This window comes from Phodopus roborovskii, unplaced genomic scaffold, assembly GCF_943737965.1.
Source record: "Phodopus roborovskii unplaced genomic scaffold, PHOROB, whole genome shotgun sequence".
NCBI classification, from domain to species: Eukaryota; Metazoa; Chordata; class Mammalia; order Rodentia; family Cricetidae; genus Phodopus; species Phodopus roborovskii.
The window spans coordinates 47,917,965-47,938,319 of NW_026126511.1; the positions used below are offsets into that span (position 1 = coordinate 47,917,965).

General features: G+C 43.3%; 1 protein-coding gene across 1 annotated transcript in view; it reads right to left on the reverse strand.

Annotated features, from left to right (window-relative positions):
- Fbxo16 (F-box protein 16) overlaps nt 1-20,355 on the reverse strand; it is a 49,857-nt gene that overhangs the window by 25,093 nt on the left and 4,409 nt on the right. The window contains exons 2-5 of the mRNA XM_051195547.1: nt 19,640-19,775; nt 9,833-9,868; nt 3,016-3,222; nt 983-1,147 (exon numbers count right to left, since the gene is read on the reverse strand). Coding sequence (XP_051051504.1) covers nt 983-1,147; nt 3,016-3,222; nt 9,833-9,868; nt 19,640-19,775 — 544 coding nt within the window. The remainder of the gene's footprint in view (nt 1-982; nt 1,148-3,015; nt 3,223-9,832; nt 9,869-19,639; nt 19,776-20,355) is intronic.

The following is a 20,355-nucleotide window of genomic DNA, read 5'->3' on the forward strand; positions in this document are numbered from 1 at the left end:
GGGTTAAACCCTGGGGCCTGACATTCGCTACGGAAGCACTGGGTCTACTGCTGAGCTATAATCCCAGCCTGAATGAAGTCTTTGGAATTGTGTTATCATGAATGGACACTGAATCTTGTTAGATGACTTGTTTGCATATGTGTATTAAAATGATTCTATATTTCTTCTTTTTTTACTCTGTGAATATTTATATCAAATGAGTGCATGCGTGTGTGTTCCTGTGAACACACACATGTGCGAACATGGTTGTGGAAGACAGAGTCTTGGTGTCAGGGTCTTTCACGGGGACTGGGAGCTCTCCTATTTGTCTCAGCTAGCTAAGCCTGCAGCATCACCCTCTCTCCAACTCCCCAGTGCTTTTTTTTAAAAAGGTAGTGGAGATCCAAATTCAGACCATCATGTTTGCATGAGGCCCTAGTGTGAATCCCCATGACAGCTGATAAATAAACACTCATGCATTCAGCACGTATCTATAGTAACAGCATCCCTAACGCTGAGGCTAGGGCTCATGAGATAAGAGCCAGCCTGGGCTACATGAGGAGACCATTGTCTCAAACAATGAACTAGTTAACCCACTGAAAACCAACCAACAAACTTTACCTCATCTTACAGAATCATAACAAACCTGAACGTTTAAATTCTAACAGTCCGTGCTGACAATTACTGAATATAATGATTAATTCCCATGTCTAACTGTCTGGTGATTGAGGGAGAGGCACATAAATCAGGGTTGGGATACAGAGAGGTGTCCCCCAGTCCTGACCTCTACAGGTAGCTGTGGTTGGAGGGCAGCAGGTGAGATTTCTCAGTCACACAAGTTTCCTGAAAAGGCCTATGAGGCCTCAAACGGGACGTCTGAAGTCACGGGTATGTCTTTTGCCCCATTTCCTTTCCTACATTCAAGCTGGATCATTAACTCACAGTTCTAGAATTTGCCACAGCTGACATTTTCCAAGTGTGCTGCTTTCTGTCTCAGACTTGCCTTGGGTTTGGTGATGTGAAGTTCTCTCACCATTTGAATGTAGTGCTTTTTCCAGATGCCCTGCTCAAAGGGTGTTGGGGAGAAGCTGATGTACCAGTTAAAGCGCAGGCACTTGAGCATCCAGAGCTGGTCCAACTCAGCCAAGCTCTTCCAGTACCAGCTCACCTGGGAAAACAAAGCAGCCTTTTCACTTTCACAGCCTCTTTTCTGCTAGTGCTTGAGCTGCGCTGAGGGACCCAGATAACTTCTGTCGTTTTCCTTGAAGGCACAGCTCAGTAATATTACACTTCTGATCCTCCTGTGCTGTGCTCAAATTACAGGTGTGCCCCACCAAGCCTGCTTTACAGGTTTATATCTTAATTTAACTCCAGGTTATTCTTTTTTTAACATTTATTTATTTTTATTTTTATATGCATGAGTACTTGCCTGTGTGTATGTATAGGTATGCAATCCAGGAGAGAGAGTCAGATACCTTGGAACTGGAATTGTAGACAAGTTATGAGCTGCCATGTGGATGCTGGGAACTGAACCTGGATCCTCTGCAAGAGCAGCAAATGCTCTTAACTGCTGAGCCATCTCTCCAGCGCCTTAACTTCAGTTTAATACAGTAAAGAACTACTTGTAAGAAAAAATGGCTTCATTTTTTCCCCTAAGTCCTCAGGGGGTATACTGGCACACTCAGACCTACTTATCTTCCTTTCTGTTTTGTTTTGCTTTGTTTTTGAGAAAGGTTTGGCCCTGTAGCCCAGGGTATCCCTGAACTCACAATGGCTCTCCTGCCTTAGTTTTCCACGTGTTGAGCTCACAGGTATGCAGCTTATCTTAGGCATTTTTCACTCTTGTCTTCTTCATACTTATCTCCTAAACTCCCTCTTTTGAGCTTTTCTATTTACAGATGGCCTATACTGCATAGTCCAGGGGAGTGGTTCTCAACCTGTGGGTCAATACCTTTGGGGGATTGAACAACCTTTTCACAAGGCTCACATATCAGATATTCACACTATGATTCATAACAGTAGCAAAATTACAGTTATGAAATAGCAACAAAAATAATTTTATGGTTGGGGGGTCACCACAACATGAGGAACTGTGTTAAAGAGTCACAACATTAGGAAGGTTGAGAGCCATTGGTCTAGGGTGCTACTGTAAATGCTGCCCTGTTGAGGAACCACTTGTATGTGAATAACTGCTAGTGTCAGTTTTTGTCATCTGATACTCATGGTGACTTGCTGTGGGGTAACCCCTCCGTACATTGTGAATATATGTTGTTCTCATTGGTTGATAATGAATGCTGCTTTGGCCTATAACAGGGCAAAATATAGCAAGGAGGGAAAACCAAGCAGAGATACAGGGGGGAAGGGCAGAGTCAGGGGCAGATGCCAGCCAGCCGCTGGAGCAGCAAGACGTACTAGACCATAGGTAAAGCCACAAGCCATGTGGCAATACAGAGATTAATAAAAATGGATTAATTTAAAAGTAGGGGCCAGCCAGGTGGTGGTGGTGCACGCCTTTAATCCAAGTATTTGGGAGGCAGAGGCAGGCAGATCACTGTGAGTTCCAGGCCAGCCTAGTCTACAGAGCTAGTTCCAAGACAGCCAGAGCTGTTACACAGAGGAACCCTGCTCAAAAACCAAACCAAACCAAACCAAACCAAAACAAACAGACAAAAAGGTAGGAGCTAGTTAGCAATAAGTCTAAACAATCGGCCAAAAAGTTTGTAATTACTATTAAGCTTCTGAATGATTATTTATAAGCCGTTGAGAGGGATGGGTGTCGTACACACACACACACACACACACACACAGAGAGAGAGAGAGAGAGAGAGAGAGAGAGAGAGAGAGAGAGAGAGAGAGAGAGAGAGAGAGAGTTTGACACAGAAAAAGGTCAAGGGCCATTCATTCAAACTTGGCAGAATAGAATCTATTACTTGGCTCTATGCACATGCATGTGGGGTTCATCTCTAGGTTATTCCACCTCCAGAGTTTCCTAAGGCTTTCCCAACAAAACGCCTTGTACCATTCCATTGCCTTTACCTGTGCACAACGGCAAAGGCTCCGGGGATCCAAGAAGGAAAAGATATAGACAGATAACACCCTTGGAAGCTTGGTAGTAAAATCCAGAGCCTCTGCTGGGATTTTTTCCTGCAGCTTTTGACAACAGAACTTCTGCTGGGACAGGGAGCAGCGCTCTAGCAGGCCTGTGAGAATTCTTCTCCTCTGAGAGTCTGTCCATTTGTCAAACTGAGGAAACAGAATGAGAGTCCCACACTTATTCTGATCAACCTCGAGGAAGAGAATAGCACAGAAAGTAAGTTTAGTAAGTTATTGCTAATGCATAGCATGCTTATGTTACTATACCAGCTCAGTAAATTCCACATTTCACCACTGACTTATTCTTTCTCACATTTCCATGTACATGACTAAACTGCACCTACAGAAGGGCATGTAACAGTCAACTTGACACAATCTAGAACTACCTGAAGAATCTCACTGAGGGACCGTCTAGATCAGGTTGGCATTTGGGCATGTCCGTGGTGGGGGAGGGTGTGACTGTTTTATGTTAATTGATGTGGGATTGATAGTCCAGCCCTACAGTGGGAGCCACCATTCCCCTGACAGCGGATCTCGTACTATCTAAGTGCTAAGAGAAAGGTGAGTACCGCATGTGCCTGCGTGCACTTATTTTACTCTGCTCTTGACTGTAGATGTGACCAGCTGTTTTAAGTTACTGCTTTGACATCCCCACTATGGTGGACTAGAACTGCAATTGTGGACTAAGATGAACCCTTTCTTCCATGAAGTGCTTTTTGTTGAGGCGTTTTATCACAGTAACAGACATGACACTAGGAAAATATAACCAAAAAAAAAAAAATGTGTGTGTGTAGAGCAGAGAGAAATGAATAATCCTTGACTGCTCTCAGTTAGCTTTCTCCTGTCTGATATAGTTCAGAAGCTCAAGTTCAGGAAAGGGTACTACCTACAAGACAATGCCCCCACAGACACACCCACAGGTCAATCTAGTCTAGATGGTTCTTCAGTTGAAACTCTCTTCTCAAATGAATCCAGGTTGTGGCAAGTTGACAGTTAAAACTTTCCTTCACAGTGTGTGAACGAATTCATTTTTGTTGGGGTACAGATATGAGAAATGCCACTTTTGGGTGTGTCATCTGGCCCTCATACTCTTTTCCAACTACAAAAGGAGTCTCTGTTTCAACTCTTTAAATTACCTTGCGATGATTTTAGAGCCTGTTGTCTGTAAAGGTTCCATTTTCTCTATTTCCCTCCAAACAGTAATTCAGAGCTATTAGAATCTGTGTCTCCTGGACACAAATCATATAAGATCCGCCTGTATGTTCTGAGTTTGGATTGTTTACAGGAGTGAATACTCAGTGTCTTGCTATCAATTTTGTACTGTTTGTAATATTTAAAATATCACTTATACATTAGGGTCATTATAACTACATTGTAGGGCTATTGTGAGGACCACATACTATTGTGAGGATTACATATACATATGTGTGTGTATGTGTGCATGTACATTATATAAAGGACACCTATTATTCTAAAATGCCATGGAGATCTTAAAAACAGTATGTAAGTGGTTAAATCTGTGTAAAGGAGATATGAAAGAAACTTTAAAAGCATCAAGTTGTCATGTTTGTGTCTTGACAAGGACAAGCCCAGATCAGCTCACCAGATTTCCTTAGTGTCACGTAAGAGGATGAACTCACATTATAATACAACTTAAAGTGAATATAAAAGAACATTACGGTCATAAAAAACTATAAAGAAAAACACTGAAACATTCTCCCTGGAGATTAAAAAGATAATTACGTGGACTCTTCATTTGTTTCGCTGATCCAGAAAGTCCAGGATAATTTCCATTTGGCTCAGATAGGTGTTTTTTGCCTCGGGGACTTTCCTTTCTAATTGGGTTTGTTTAAGCTAATAGAAAATGAATTTACATTCCTTGAACCCCTACCAATTCAAGGTGGGGATGATGACTCAGAATCCTGAGCAGCAGAGGGGAAATCCCTGTGGAGTTTGGAAGGTGTTAGGATAAACCAGGAAGCAGATACTCCAAGAAGAGTCCACTGTGCAGGAATTTAGCAATCTCCCTTATTCCTTTCATCAGTTCTTCAGTAAAATCGGAAGCATGAAAGTAAGGGATCAGCACATGAGGCTGGGGAGCCACTAGAGTCTTCATATTCTGCTGTCACACAGTATCAGGGTTCACTCCTGAAGGACACTGTCCTGTGGGGTATTCTTCATAACTGCGAGCATGCTATTTTTAGAGTTGCTGTAGATTGAGCTGTCAAAGTTCACCAATCATCTCACAATGAATGGCAAGGACAGGAGGGTGATTTGGGAGGTTCCCCCAAACGTACGTGTGTGTATGTGTGTGTGTGTGTGTGTGTGTGTGATGCTGGGAATCACCACCTATCATTTTGTGTATCAAGGCAAGGTCTCAGTCTGATTCAGGGCTCACAGGGTTATTTTGCTGATCCATGTGTTGTGGGAACCCTGGCTCTGCTTTCAAAGACTAGATTTACAGGGAGGTGCAATACCCATCTGGACTTTATCTAGGTTCTGGGGAACTGAATTCCCATACCCACACTTCTGAGACAAGTATTTTAACCACTGAGCTATCTCCCTAGCCCTACAGAGGACTTCATTTTTAAAGGTAGGGTCTCATTGTGTATCTCAGACTGCCCTTTGAACTCACAACCCTTCTGCCCCAGCCTCCGGAGTACTGAGATTACAGGTGTGTACCACCACACAGTGCACGTACAGCTTCATTTTCTCATTATTATTTTGTATGTTGCTATTCTAAATATCAACCAGAATCACATATACATTCATGAACAAAAATGAAATTATTTACGGGGCTGGAGAGATTGCTCAGTGGTTAAGAGTGCTTACTGTTCCTGCAGAGGACTGAGTTTATTCCCAGTACCCAGGCCAGACAGTTCACAGCCACCTGTAACTCCAGTTCCAGGGATCTGACATCCTCTCCTGGACTCCTTGGGTACCTGCACTCAAATGCACATACTGAAGGGACTCCAGCCAGCCCAAGCATGGCTAACATGGCTCTAGCAGCCTTGCCCTTCTCCCCCATCCCCTCTGCTTTGCTAACAATTGTTAGATTACATCCTGAAAGCATATCACCAAGGTCCATTCCCTTATTTGGCCACTTCCTCCTCCTGGGGCTGATTACCAAGGTCCAGCTAATCAAAGTAGACCAGCAGTCAAAAGCCCTCTTGGGCCAGTCAGTACTGGCACATGTCTTTAAAACCAGCATTTGGGAGGCAGCAGCAGGCAGATCTCTGTGAGTTCAAGGCCGGCTTGATCTACAGAACAAGATTTAGGATAGCCTGAGCTACACAGTAAAACCCTGCCTTGAAAAACAAACAAAAACAACAAACACAAAACAAACAAAAAACCCTCCTTGGCTCACCTAACTAACATGCCCAATTAAAATCAAATAACTCATCCTGACACAAGGTTTCCCCTTTTACCTTTATAAACTGCCAGTTTCCTATGGACCACAGCTATCTGCTCTCTATCCAAAGGCAGTCTTTGTTACTCTGGAACAAACATCCCTGACCCCTCTCTCTTGTCCCCTTCCCCTTCTCTTCTATCTCCCGTTTTGTCTCTGACTCCCTGCTCTTTGTCATTCCGAGGCAAAGAAATCTCCTTTGTGCTGAGAACTTGGTCTTGGGGATCGTGAGCTGATACCAATCTCTTACTCTGCCCCTTCACATATACACATAATTAAAAGTAAATATTTTTAAATGTGAAGACTTTGAAGGGCTGAGACATAGCTCAGTTGGTAAGGGATTTGCTTGGACCTCCAGTACCCACGTAAAAGCTGGGTGTGGTGGCACACACCTGTAATCCCAAAGCTGAAGAGGCCGAGACAGGGGAATCACTAGGGTTCTCTGGCCAGCCAGGCTGGCTGAATCCAGTAAAAGATTCAGTAAAAGACCCTGCCTTAAAAAGTAAGGCGGAGGGCCAGTAAAATGGCTCAGCAGTGCAAGGGGCAGGCAGTGCAAGTCTGGTGACCTGAGTTTGCCCTCAGGAATCTACATAAAGATGAAAAGAGAGAACAGACTCCACAAAGTTGTCCCCTGACCTCCACATGAGCACTGTGGCACATATGCCCTTATATAGCCATCTCACACACACACACACACACACACACACACACACACACACACACTCAGAGAGAGATGGAGAGATAGAGAGAGAAATGAAAAATAAAATAAAGTGTACAATGGACTGTGTTTTAATATAGTCACAAAACCATCAGCACTATTTAATCTCAGCTTCTTTTTCATCCCCAACTCCCTCTGCAAACCCCCAAAACAAACGAACAAAAAAACCCCACAGAAATGGTACCCTGTTCTCTGAGGTCCCTTACATTTAATTTTTCATCTGCCATCTGCTACCTTTCAGAGACTCAGTAACCAAACATATCAGTCTGGAAGCCATGAAACCATTTTACTGTCCATGCACTTGGAATCCAATCTCATCCTCATCTACGGTGAGGCACTCAAAGAGGCATCCACCTTAACTCGAACGGCTTCACCATTTATTTTTCATATTTTGAATTACCATCAGATTATTAAAAGATATAATGATTTGGAAAAAAATACATAAGCATTTCATCCTATTTAAATGATCTTGGGGAGGAGAAGACTGATTTAGGGAAACAGGGTCTCAGAAGCCCAGGCTGGCTTTGAACTTGGTACCTAGCCTGAGGCTGTCCTGGAGTTGATTTTCCCACCTCTGCTTCCCAAGTGCTGGGATTACAGGCTTTTATATGCCCAGTTGCATTAAATAAACTCACATTGTAGTGCAACCACCACTACCACCTGGCTCCAGAGCTTTCTCAAACCAAGAATCTGCACCCGTCAAACACTAGCTCCACAGCCCCTGGTTGCCTCTATTCTATTTTCTATCTTTGTGAATTTGCCCATTGTAAGTACCTCATATAAAGTGGAGTTGTACAATATTTGCTTTTGAAACTGGCTTATTTCACTTAGCACACAATGCTTTCAAAGTTCATCCATGTTATAGCATGTTTTTACAGCTGACTAACAACCCATCATACGAACACAGCACGTTTTTTTTATTCATTTACCTGTGGATGGATATTAGGATTGTTTGTGCTTTTGACTATTTTGAATACTGTTGCTATAAACCTTAATGTTCAAGCTTTTGTATGGCCATATGTTTTCAATTCTCTTGAGTAGTAGAAAATATTTAGTTGAGACTGTAGAGTAATTCAACAAGTAATTTGTTGCCCAGAAACACATAACTTGACATTATTCAGTTTGGATAATGACCTTTGGGATTCTGTCTCCTAGTTAGAGGAACAGATGAGAAAGTCGATGATGAAGGGCAGCTGTAGCTTGTTAGGCAGAAGCATGAAGCTGTTAGTGTTCTCATGTGGAAGTTCAAGTACATACAGAAGAATGTACCTGCTACCTGGATGCTGGAGGCTCAGAGGATGAACTGCACTGGTTACAAAGAAATTCTCTCTCAGACCCAAACCCACATCGCTATACTCTCTCTGCAAGTCCAGGAGGCTGGAACTCTGTGGTCATATTTCTCCATTGACAGCCAGCTCTCTGCTAAATGCTGCTTGTGAAGATGGAGGTACTACAGGGAAACTGAGGAAGAGGGGACGGACATACCACTCCCTGCCCGCCGGCTGTTCCTGTCAGCACTGCCTTGACTCTTCTCCCTGACCCCTGACTCCAGCTGTCTCCCAGATGACCTAGAGTCATCATGCTTCCTTGGATATACCAGAACCAGCAGGCTGGGATGCCTATTTTTCCCCCTCAGGAGTGTGGGTCCCCTGCTGGACTGGAGTGAGTAAGGCTGGCATCAAGCCCAGTTCTCCACAGACCTTTATCAACCCCTTCCTGAGTCTTTCAATATTCGTTTGCCAACCCTTTTGATTAAATTATGTCTGTTGAAATACTGGATGAGTTCTGTTTTCCAGGTAGAGTTTAAATGGAAATCATCAGTCATGACTCTTAGGAATGGAGCCAGCACTGCCTTGGTATTCATGGCTCCGAGACAATGCTGCAGACTGAATGTGTCCTGAAGCATTTGCATGTTGAAACCTTCACTATTTGTTTATTGGTTTTTCATGACAGGGTTTCTCCGTGTAGCCCTGGCTGTCCTGGAACTTGCTCTGTAGACCAGACTGGCCTCCAACTCGGAGATTCACCTCCTCCTGCTTCCTGAGTGCTGGGATTAAAGGCATGCACCCCTTTTTCTGGCCTCCATGGGCATGCACCCACATGGTGCACACATGCATATGCAGGCAAAACACTTGTACACATAAAATAAATCTAATAAAAAGTTAAAACCAGTATGAAATCCTAACCTATAGATTGGAGTGGGGAGTAGGTGGGGTCTTCGGGAGGTGGATCTCAAAACAGATCCCACAGAACTCTTCCTCCCTTTCTGCCATTTCAGGAGACAGCAAGATGGCTGCTCAAGAGGGCTCTCACCAGACACCCATTACCAGCACCTTGATAATGAGAATTTCCAAACTCCAGAACTAAGAAAAATCAATAAATAGCCACTTGGCCTATGGTTTTCATTATAGTAGCTTGAACAGATGAAAACAGATATTATACCATGATTCAGAAACAGGCACATTTTATTTTTATTATCTATCTATCTATCTATCTATCTATCTATCTATCCATCCATCCATCTATCTATCTATCTTGTGGTATTGAGGACTGAACCCAAGACTTGTGCAGACTAGGCAAGTACTCTGCAATTCAGATAGTCCCAGCAGGCCTATATATTTTAAATGCTTTACCCATTTTCCAAGCAGAGCTCTTCGTTCTTCAAACACCTACAGCAAGTAAGAGAAAAAAAAAAAAAAAGGGGTCATTTTTTGGCATCGTGGTTCAAGATACCCATTACAAACAACACCATTAAGGGATCAATGAGTAGGGAAGACAGGTTGCATTTTTGAGGAGGTACTCTATCTATTTATTAAATGGCCTTGAACTCTCTATGCAGGCCAATGATGACCTTGAACTTCCCATCTTCCTGTCTCTACTTCGAGAGTACTTGGATTACAGGCTGTACCACCATGTCTGGTTTATGCAAAGCTGGGGAATCAAGCTCAGAGCTCTGTGCATGCTGGGGAAGCACTCTACCACCAACTACACTACCAGCCCACTTTACTTACTTTTAGCCTAGGCAAGGCCTCTCTTTTTAGTTTCTGTATATGGAATAATTCATACGAAAGAAGTAACCTATCCTCCCTTCTTTCTTCCTATCTTCCTTCCCTTTCTCTGTAGCTCAGGTTGGCCTGGCCCACATTTTATAGCCCAAGCTGGCCCAACCAACTTTATTTTCCTGCCTCTGTTTCCCAAGTACAGAGATTACCAGCGTGTACCACCATGAATCACTGAGAAACTGTTCTTCAAGAGAAATGAAATATGAAAGAAAAAGGAATTATAAAGGCTCTCAAATTTGAAAGGTCATAAACTAACACAGACAAAAAAAAATGTAGCTCCTGGAAATTTTCAATATCAATCACATAAAAACGTGTAAAATATATGAATGAACAGTTCTATTTCTTCTTGTGTGTGTATTTAAGAATTTGTGTGTGTATGTGTGTGTGTGTGTGTGTGTGCGCGCGCGCAGGCGTGCACAGAGATGTGTATCTGTGTAAAGAGAGGCCAAAGGTCAACAACATCAGGTATCTTATCTCTCTCCAACTTATTTTTTTATATATATTTATTTTTTCTTATTTTACACATTGATCCCAGTTCCCTCTCCCTCCTCCCCTTCCCCCCCACTCCACAGGGAGGGTAATGCCTTCCAGGAGGGATCATCAAAATCTGTCAAGTCATTTGGAATAGGGTCTTGGCCCTCCCTCCTGCCTCTAGGTTAAGGAAGTATCCCTCCATGGGGAATGTGCTCCCAAAGTCCTTTTGTGCACCAGGGATACATCCTGGTTCCACTGTCAGAGGTCCCTTAGACTGCCCAGGCCTTCTAACTGAGACTCATGTTCAGGGGGTCTGAGTCCATCCAATGCTGGATTCCCAGCGATCAGTCTGGGAATGAGCACCCCTTTGTTCAGGTCAGCTGTCTCTGTGGGTTTCTGTAGCCTGGTCTTGACCCCTTTTCTTATCATTCCTCCCTCTCTGCAACTGGGTGTCTGCTTCTATTTCCATCAGCTACTAGATGAAGGCTCTATGATGGCATGTAAGTTAGTCATCAATCTCATTATCAGGGAAGGCCATTTAAGGTAGCCTTTCCATTGTCTCCAACTTATATTTTGAGACAGGGCCTCTCTCTGAACCTGGATCTCATCAGTTTGGCTAGACTGGCTGGCCAGCAAGCTCTACAAGGTTCTCCTGCTTGCTTAGCAAGCACTTTACTAACCAAACAATCTTGCCAGCCCTGCTTTTGCCCTTCAGTGTATACCCATATGCATGACTATCCATGGACTTTCTAATTATAAAAATAGTTTCTGTATGTGTGACTCTGGGTTTACAACTTTGTGTCTGCATAGGTTTGCTCTTATACAATATTTTGCAAAGAAACCATGCCCTAGTTGTTTGACACATCCAAGCTGTGTGCTGGTATAGCTTATCACAAATACCCAAGACATTTCATTCCAATAGATGTGACCATAAGAACTGATGGCCTTATGGGTGTTGGAGCACAGTGTGAGTGAATGTATATGTTAATATGTTTCTGGGCCTCAGAGCATGCATGGATTTCAGCATGTGAAGAGGAGAAGACCAACATGGGTATATTCGGCAGAGGAGGGGTTATGAAGAGAGGAAGAGAGAAAAATGAACATATGTGACTGTGTCTCCGAGCCACCACAGACACCCTCTGTCAGCTTTCAAATGGGGGTCAATGTTACAGCTCTTGAGCAGCCCTGAAGGACCTCTCCAGCTAGGAGAGGCTGTGCAGACATTGCTCCTTCCTGATCATGGAGAATGAGAAGTTGACCTCATGCTGCCAGCAGGTCATTCTTTTCTTTCTCAGTCTCGCATGCTCTGGTCATCAAGGGCATATTGAAATGGGGCTGAAATAGCAGCTTCAACAAGTGCCACGAGAAGTCTCTACTCTCCTGTCCAAAGAATCTCATACACCACATGCAGATACTTTTTGCATACTAGAGAAAAAAAAAAAAAAACCCATGCCTCTTCCCACCTCAATCATCGCCACTGGGAAGCTCTGGTCCTATCATTGTGACAACAGATAAATTCAGGAGTACACATGCAAATAGAGAATGTAGAAAACACAGAAGAGACAAAACTGAATTTGGATTCAAGTATTTCTGGTGCTTTTTCTCCTCTACCAAAACCTCCTCAAGCCAAGCACCAATTCGGATGCAATTCTGATGCTCAGGGCCCCTCCATTTTCTGCTCTACTCATGCTCCACAGGGGCGGGAGAGTTTGTTTGTTTGTTTGTTTGGTTTGGGATATGTTTCCTTTATGTAGCCCTGGCTAGTCTAGAACTCACTATGTACATTAAGCTGGCCTCAAACTCACAGAGATCCTCCTCTTGCCTCTGTCTCCCATGTTCTGGAATTAAAGGCTTGAACTCCTATGCCCACTGAGAGTGTCTGGTTGATTCTCTAGTAGTTTCTGTTCATCTTACCTCCCCATTTAGATGAGAACCCCTTTCTCTTACATGCTCCCCAGAACCAGCAAGAACAGGTTTCATGGCAGAATCTCAGCGACACTACTGGTCAAACAATGATAATGAAAAGGTTTCTGAAGGCACAGGAGATCAGAGCACTTGGCAGCTTCCAATAACCTGTAACTCCCAACTCCAGGAGATCCAACACCCTCTTCTGGACTCTGTAGACACTGCACTCATGTGCACAGACCCATACACACATAAATACAAATAATATTAAAATAAATCATAAAAACCCTGAAGAGCTTTTTCTTTAACTTCCTCATTTTAGGTAGGACAGGCAGACTCCCATAATAGATACTTTGTTTGGATTTTAAAATATAAACAAATCGCTGGGCAAGGTGGTGCTATACTGTAGTCTCTGTACTCAGGAGGCAGAAGCAGGGAGATACTAAGTTTGGGGCATAATTTGGGCTAACAGAAAGGACAAGTGCCAAGCATGGTGGCACACACCTGAACTCCCAGCACTTGGAAAGCAGAGGCAGGAGGATAAATGCAAGTTTATCCTCAACTACATAGTAAGTTTAAGGCTAGTGTCAAAAGTAAAAAAATAAAAAATAAAAATGAAGGAATGAAAGAATGAAAGAAGGAAGGGAAAAGAAAAGAAAAAGGAAGGAAAGGAAGACAAAAAGAAAGGAATGGAGGGATGGAGAACCCTGGTAGGGAATTACCTACTCAGCTTAACTTTGCCCTTGGTTTTCTCACTATAATTGTGGTCTTCTTCATCCTGGCTGCCTGGAACTTATTATACAGCTGAAATGGTCTGGAATTGATGTTTCTCCTGCCTTAGCATCCTTAGTGCTAGGATTATAGGTGAATCCCACCAACCCTGCAGCCCTAAATTCTTGTGGAACTTCTGCCAGGGCTCTGCCTGGCATGGGAAAGACTAGGTCTCAATATCATCAAGTTTTCAAAAGGAGGTTGGGCTGCACCATCATAGTGTTCCCTGAGGTTGTGGCTCATGGTAACAAAGGGACACTGACTGGAGAACAGAGTTCACAGAAAGGCATCAGGAAAGAAATGAGGTAGGAAGTGGTTTCAGTCATGCATCAGGCTAAAGCAAACACAATGTCTAAGCCAGACCTGGTGGTGCAGGCTTGTCATCACAGCTACTCAGGAGGTTGAAGCAGGGGGATCACAAGTTCAAGACCTGTCTAGGCTATGGCATGAGGTTAGGTCAGCTTAGGTAATTTTGTAAGACTATGTCTTAAAAAGTAGAAAGGAGGATTGGGGATACAGCTCAGCAACAGTATGTTTGCTAAGCAGCTGTGAAGCCCTGGGTTTGAGCCCAAGCACTGAAAAGAAAAGGGAAACCAACATCTATTCAGACTCTAAGCAAGCCCAGGCATTCACAGACAGTATCTGCACCCAAGAGAAATTGACCACCGAAGAGAGGAGGAGAGAGGAAATAATGAGCAAATATCAGTCTCTCCTGCTTGACAAATCCCAGACTCAAAATCAAGAGGACTCCACTCTGGTTGAGTCTGCCCTTATAACAAATATATATAATTTGGGGTAAATCATTTTGTGTCAGTCCTCAGTTGGATTTGCACTCTCATGTTCCCTGAATTAGACTGGATTATCATTCCAAAGATGTGCAATCAGGATCTTCATTTTTAAGAAGCTGGAAAGCACAGTATCTCTCTGAATCGGCAATATTAAAATGGGTCTTCTCCCACAGACGGCTGCAGTCTGTTTATATCACAGTTTACCCACAGCCTGCTGTTAAGTCAAAATCTCTTGGTTGTTATTTTAGTCTGTTGACACTGCAATTACATATTTCCTCGTGTGACATCAATGCAGTGGAGGAGGGAGCTATTTTGGAAATCCTACATTATGATCGATGGATGGCAACAAGGTGCTGCATCCCCAGGACTCCCTTTTTACAGGCACTGTGGGACATGTGTGAATCGAGCATCAAAGAAATGGGGATGTGCACTTTTCCTGCTCTTAAATTATATGTATTTAAGGTGTGCAACATGATGTTTGGGATGCATATACAAGAGCGAAATAATCGCTAGAGTCAAGGCAATTATCCTGCCCATCCCTGTCCATGGTTAGCTTTGCGTATGGGGGAACATGATCCTTCTAATTACAACACTGGCTGGCAAAACAGGTACTATTATAACACTCTCCCCTAGGAATCCTCGGTGCCCAAATTACTCTGTAATCTGCTGCATTTGCCTACCTTGATGATGCTTTTTTTTTTTTTTTTAAGTTATCTAAATTTGAATTTAGTCTCTCAGCTGACAACCTGCTGTGAACTTAAAACCCCGAATCTTTTATTTCAGGCTGAGTTGGTTATTATGTATTTCACATTCTACTACAGAACAAAAATTACAAAAGACAAAATGGAGGGCTGGAGAGGTAGCTCAGTTGGTAGACTGCTTACTCAGCATGGAAGATGCCCTGGGTCCAACCTCCAGCACCCCATAAACGGGGCTTAGAGCCACAGGCCTATCACCCTTGAACTAGGGAGGTAAATTTAGGAAGATTAGAAGTACAATGTTGGCCAGACAGTGGTGGCAGTGCCTTTAATCCCAGCATTTGGGAGGCAGAGGCAGGTACGTCTCTGAGTTTGAGGCCAGGCTGGTCTACAAAGCTACACAGAGAAACCCTGTCTCGAAAAATCAAAGTAAAAAAAATTACGGTTTTATTCGTGACTACACATTGAGTTCAAGACCAATTGGGCCTACACGATATCCTGTCCCAAAAGAAGGGGATGGGTGCTAAAGAGGTGGCACGTGGCTAAGATCATGTGCTGCCCTTACAGGGAAACTAGGGTCCCTTCCCAGCACCGCAGCTGGGCAAGGCACAACCGTCTAACTCCAGGTTAGACGGGGCTATGATAGAGGGGTGATAACCTCTTCTGGGCCTCGTGGGTATTGTGTTTTCTCTCTCCCCCCCCCCCCGTCTCTCTCTCTCTCACACACACACATAAACATACACTAAAAATAAATATTTTTTTAAAAAAAGAGTTCTCAATGGCATATAGTTCTTTAAAAAATTAATTTGAAACAAGAAGCTAACTAATATTTTTGAATGTCAGAATTATGAATGATGAGTATTTTCTCTAAAAATTATCATTAGATATGACCAAAGCCACTAAAGAACAAGGATAAAACCATTACCATGTTTGCTATGTTGTATTGATCTTTTCTAGAGCTGAGGGATTTATTTAGTATCCATTGGGAGGCAGCTGGTTGACAGCTAGGAGCTCAAAGAAGCTGCCTTGGCCAAGGTCATAACCTTGGAGGGGAGAGCAGCTGGTCACCAAAGGGCAGTGTCAACTATAAGGACAGGCCTCCTTGCTGAGTTATGAGACAACTCATGGATCACGACAGCTGGTGTCCTATGGGGCCAGTGGAGATGTCATGGAGATTGCATTGCACCTCACCTTCATCCTTGACCCCAAATTTACATCCTTTCCTTCTCAAGGAGTTCTCAAGAGGAACAGAACGTACATATGTATATACAGGATTTATTAGAAGGGCTTACAGGTCATGGTCCAGCTAGTCCAACAATAGCTGACTACCAATAGGAGGTCCAAAAATCCAGTAGTTGTTCAGTCCACAAGGCTGGATGTCTCAGCTGGTCTTCAGTATATGCCAGACTCTTGAAGAAGTAGGTTCTCATGCTAATGAGGGAATGGACTTGCTAGCAATCGCAAGCTTCCTTCTGGGTACTTTATGTTATTCTGGCTGCCACCAGAAGGTATAGACCAGATTAAAGGATGGATCTTCCACATTTAATGATTTAATTAAGAAAAAAAATCCCTCACAGGTGTTCCCACTTGGGTGTTAGTTAATTCCAGATGCAGTCAAGTTGACAAGCAAGGACAGCCATCACGCCTTTTCTCCCCTTCTTTAGGGATAATTCCTATATATTCATATCAAAACCTGCTTCTCAAAGCTGGGGATGTATATCAGTGGGAGAGACCTTGTTTCACAAGTGCCCAGCACTGTCAAATAAAGGATCTATCTTTATTTATCACCCCTCCTACAGCGAGCACTTGGGTACTTTGGGGACTATGAAGGTACTTCTTAAAAGATTTAGTTTTGATTTTAACTATGTTTGTATGTGGGTATGTGCACTTGGTGCCTCAAGAAGCTCAGCTCACCCTGGAGCTGGAGGTACAAGAGGTTGTGAGCCACCTTGCTCAGGTGCTAGGAATTTAAGCTATGGTCTTTTGCAAGAGTGATATGTGCTCTTCACTGTGGAGCTGTCTCTCCAGCCACCAATTTAAAAGATAATAATGGAAATAGAGTCATGCTACGCAGCACTGGCTGGTCTGGAACTCACTATGTAGACCAGATTGGTCTTGAACTCACAGACCTCCCCCTGCCTCTAGCTCTGAGGTCTGGGACTGAAAGCACATGCCAGCATGCCTAGCTTAAGATACTTCTTTTTTCTTCACAGTGGCCAAATTGACCAAGACTTTTCTAGGGAATTTTCTGAAAATCAAGACATTCAGCAACTTTGTGTTTCAACTCAAGTCACTTTTTCACACATGTGCAAAATCCTCACAATTCAATGAGAAAACAGATTTCCAAATTTGACACTGAAGTTGGAGGGATAAACTGTTATATAAACTGTTGGAGAGCTCTGAGCATCACAACAGGTGCTCAGTGAATAATAGTTGTGCTGAAAGAAAAAAGATTTCCATACGTTAATTTGGCACTATGAGGCCAGGCTCCATCTGCCTGCACCTGTCCTTTTGTTCCTGAGGACTCCTTTCTTCCATCCCTCTCCCTGCTTAGGTTATTTTTGTATCTGTTTCCTTTACAGCTTCTCTCTGCTTTATTCCTCAGGATCCAATCTCTTATACAGCACACCCCCCCCCCAACTCCTATTTCACATCAGAATAGGAGAAAGTTCCTAGTTCTAACATGAGCCAGGTCTGACTACAGGCTTTGCCAAGAGGGATCAACTCTTTGTTACATAAACAATGGACCAACTCCAGCCAAGGAAGGAGCTAGAAGGGTCCAAAGATAAAAGTCAATGAATATCTAAGAAAGGGCTCAATTGGCGAAACATGTGATTATAAATACAAGGACCTCTATTGAATCCCCAGGATTCACACTAAAACACACACACACACACACACACACACACACACACACACACACACACACACAAGGAGTTGTGGTGTGTTTAAATCCCAGAGCTGGAGAGTCAGCCTGCCTAGCCTGCTTAGTAAGATCTAAGTCTATGAGAGACCCTGTCTCAAAAAAACAAGGTAAATCACACCTGAGGAATAACAGCTGAAGTCCTGTGGCCTCCATGCACATGTACACTTTTAGTTGCACATATACAAGTGTGTGTCACACACATACACACACACACACATACAAACAAAAAACAGTGAGAGGACTGGACTTGTGTCCTCACCCAGAGCTGTGTATTCAGAGAGAGTGGGGCAGATGGGATAAAGTTGAAGGGGAAAGCCAGAAACAGCAGTGCCCCGGAGTAGCAGCAGAGGTAGAAGCTAGGAGGTTGGCTGGGGGTCAGGACCTGAAGGGACCTCAAGGATGTGTGGGGCGTTGGAATTTGCTCTCTGGAGTAAATCCCATTTTCAGTCTCACCTAATAGGATTGGTATTTCAGAAAGATCTTCCTGGAGACTTATTAGAGGATAAGTAAGCTTGTTAGAGGCAGTGACAACAGCCAGGGAGTTACCTTACTGCGCCTGGCAAAGGGTGGTGGGTGAGGAAGTGACCTGAGAACAAGGAGCTAGACTAGATCTAGAGAGAAGACTCAAAGATCCAGAGAACAAGGAGGCAAGGGTGTGTAGGTAGATATTCCTCCACAGCTTTCCTTTCCCAAGAGTCTGGGAGTGCTGAGACATGAAGGCCCTTAGACTCTTCACTTGGACCTGCTTTCCAAGTTACATTGCAGGGAGACAGCCTAGAGGGAGGAGTTTATGTTTACTGTTTCCTAGGAAGTATTCGATTCCGTGTGCTCACTGGTCTTCAGCTGCCAGGGAACCCACCTTGCACTAGGCTGGTCAAGCAGGAGAGTCAGTGTTTAGGCTTGACACAATGCTCACCCTGACAGCTCTGCTGTGAGCGGAAGCTCTTTGTGCCTGCCTAGATCCCTGTGTCCTTCACTGTGAGATAGTACTGTCTTTTGTTCCTCAGGCAACAGGCTAACTTATTAGCCTGTAAATTGGGATGAATAATCCAATCCAACACCTGACAGGGAAAGGTGAGATTTTTATGGCCCTGTGATGGCATAAAGTGGGGGTTCTCTTCTGGAGGAAGGACTGGTGTGAAGAAGGAAGACAGTGAGGTCAGTTTTACACAATGAAACTGATTGTGTTTTGTTGCCAAGTGGGTGTGGTCCTGCCTGATGTCCAGGGACTGATCAGAGTTCTGCAACTCTGCAAGAATACAATATCCCATAGGTCTGCCATTCTCACACCCCAGCCACTTGCTTGCAGTCTTTTATCGTGTGTATTTTACTTGTGTCTCCCCAGAATTAAACTGGGAAATAGACTTCTTGGCTGAAATATATTCACTAAGTGACCTCAGCTTTATCCAGAAACTCAGGGACTGGTTTTTGAGGGGAACCCCTCCTAGACATCTTTCTTCCCCTCCCCTAATTCTGTTGGCTCCAGGGAGAACCAGCGATGGGAGAAAGAAGACACACCAGCCAGGAATAGATAACGCAGGAAAGAACAATGACTTTTTTCTGGGCCAGAACTCTGATCTATTTTTTTTTTTTTTTTTTATCTTGCCCACATAGCAAAGACACAAAGTTGTTTTTAAAGAAACTTTGTAAGATTATACTTTCAGTGATCATTTCTATAGTTCGTTAAATAACTTTGTGTTTTGTCTTTTGTTCATAGAGTACCATCTTAAACAATTCCTGCTCATATTCTGATTATCAGAATTTTACTCCCCCCCCCACCGTGGACCCAAATAATAAAATATCTCTGACCACTCGCCTGGTCATTCAGAAGCCGATGGTTTAGGGGTGTCCAGGTGCTCATCTTTGTCTGCATTTTGGAGCCATCAGTACTTTTTGGAGGTGCAAATGCCATCATGAAATGACCTGGTGTTCGTCCATCAGAAAGACTACACCTATCGTAAGAAATAAATCATCGAATTTCTGAAAACTACATATACATATCTATACATCATATATATGTACATATATATATATATATATATATATATATATATACTTTTTGTATGTTGAGAGATGGTATGAGTGGGAAGAATATTTACTGAGAGCCTTGTTTATGTGAAAGACTTTATATGAATGTTCAGTACAAGTTTACAATGAGCTGATGGTGCAATTATGGGTTTTAGCTACTTAGGCCATTGAAAAAAATGAGGCTCACTGAAGTTGCCCACCCTACCCAAGATTGTATAGATAGTGAATGGAACAGGAATCAGACCACTGGATCATGGGGGAAGTTTAGTCATCCTTAGATCAGAATAAAGTTTACTGGCCTGAAAGAGAAATGCTTCAAATTTAGAGTCAAGAGTGCAATATAAAACACCCTTTGCTGGGTGAAGGTGCTGCATACCTTTAATCCCAGCACTGGGGAGGCAGAGGCAGGAAGATCTGGTCTACAGAGCTAGTTCCAAGACAGCCAGGGCTACAAGAGAAAGCCTATCTGGAAAACAACAACAAAACAAACAAACAAACACCCTT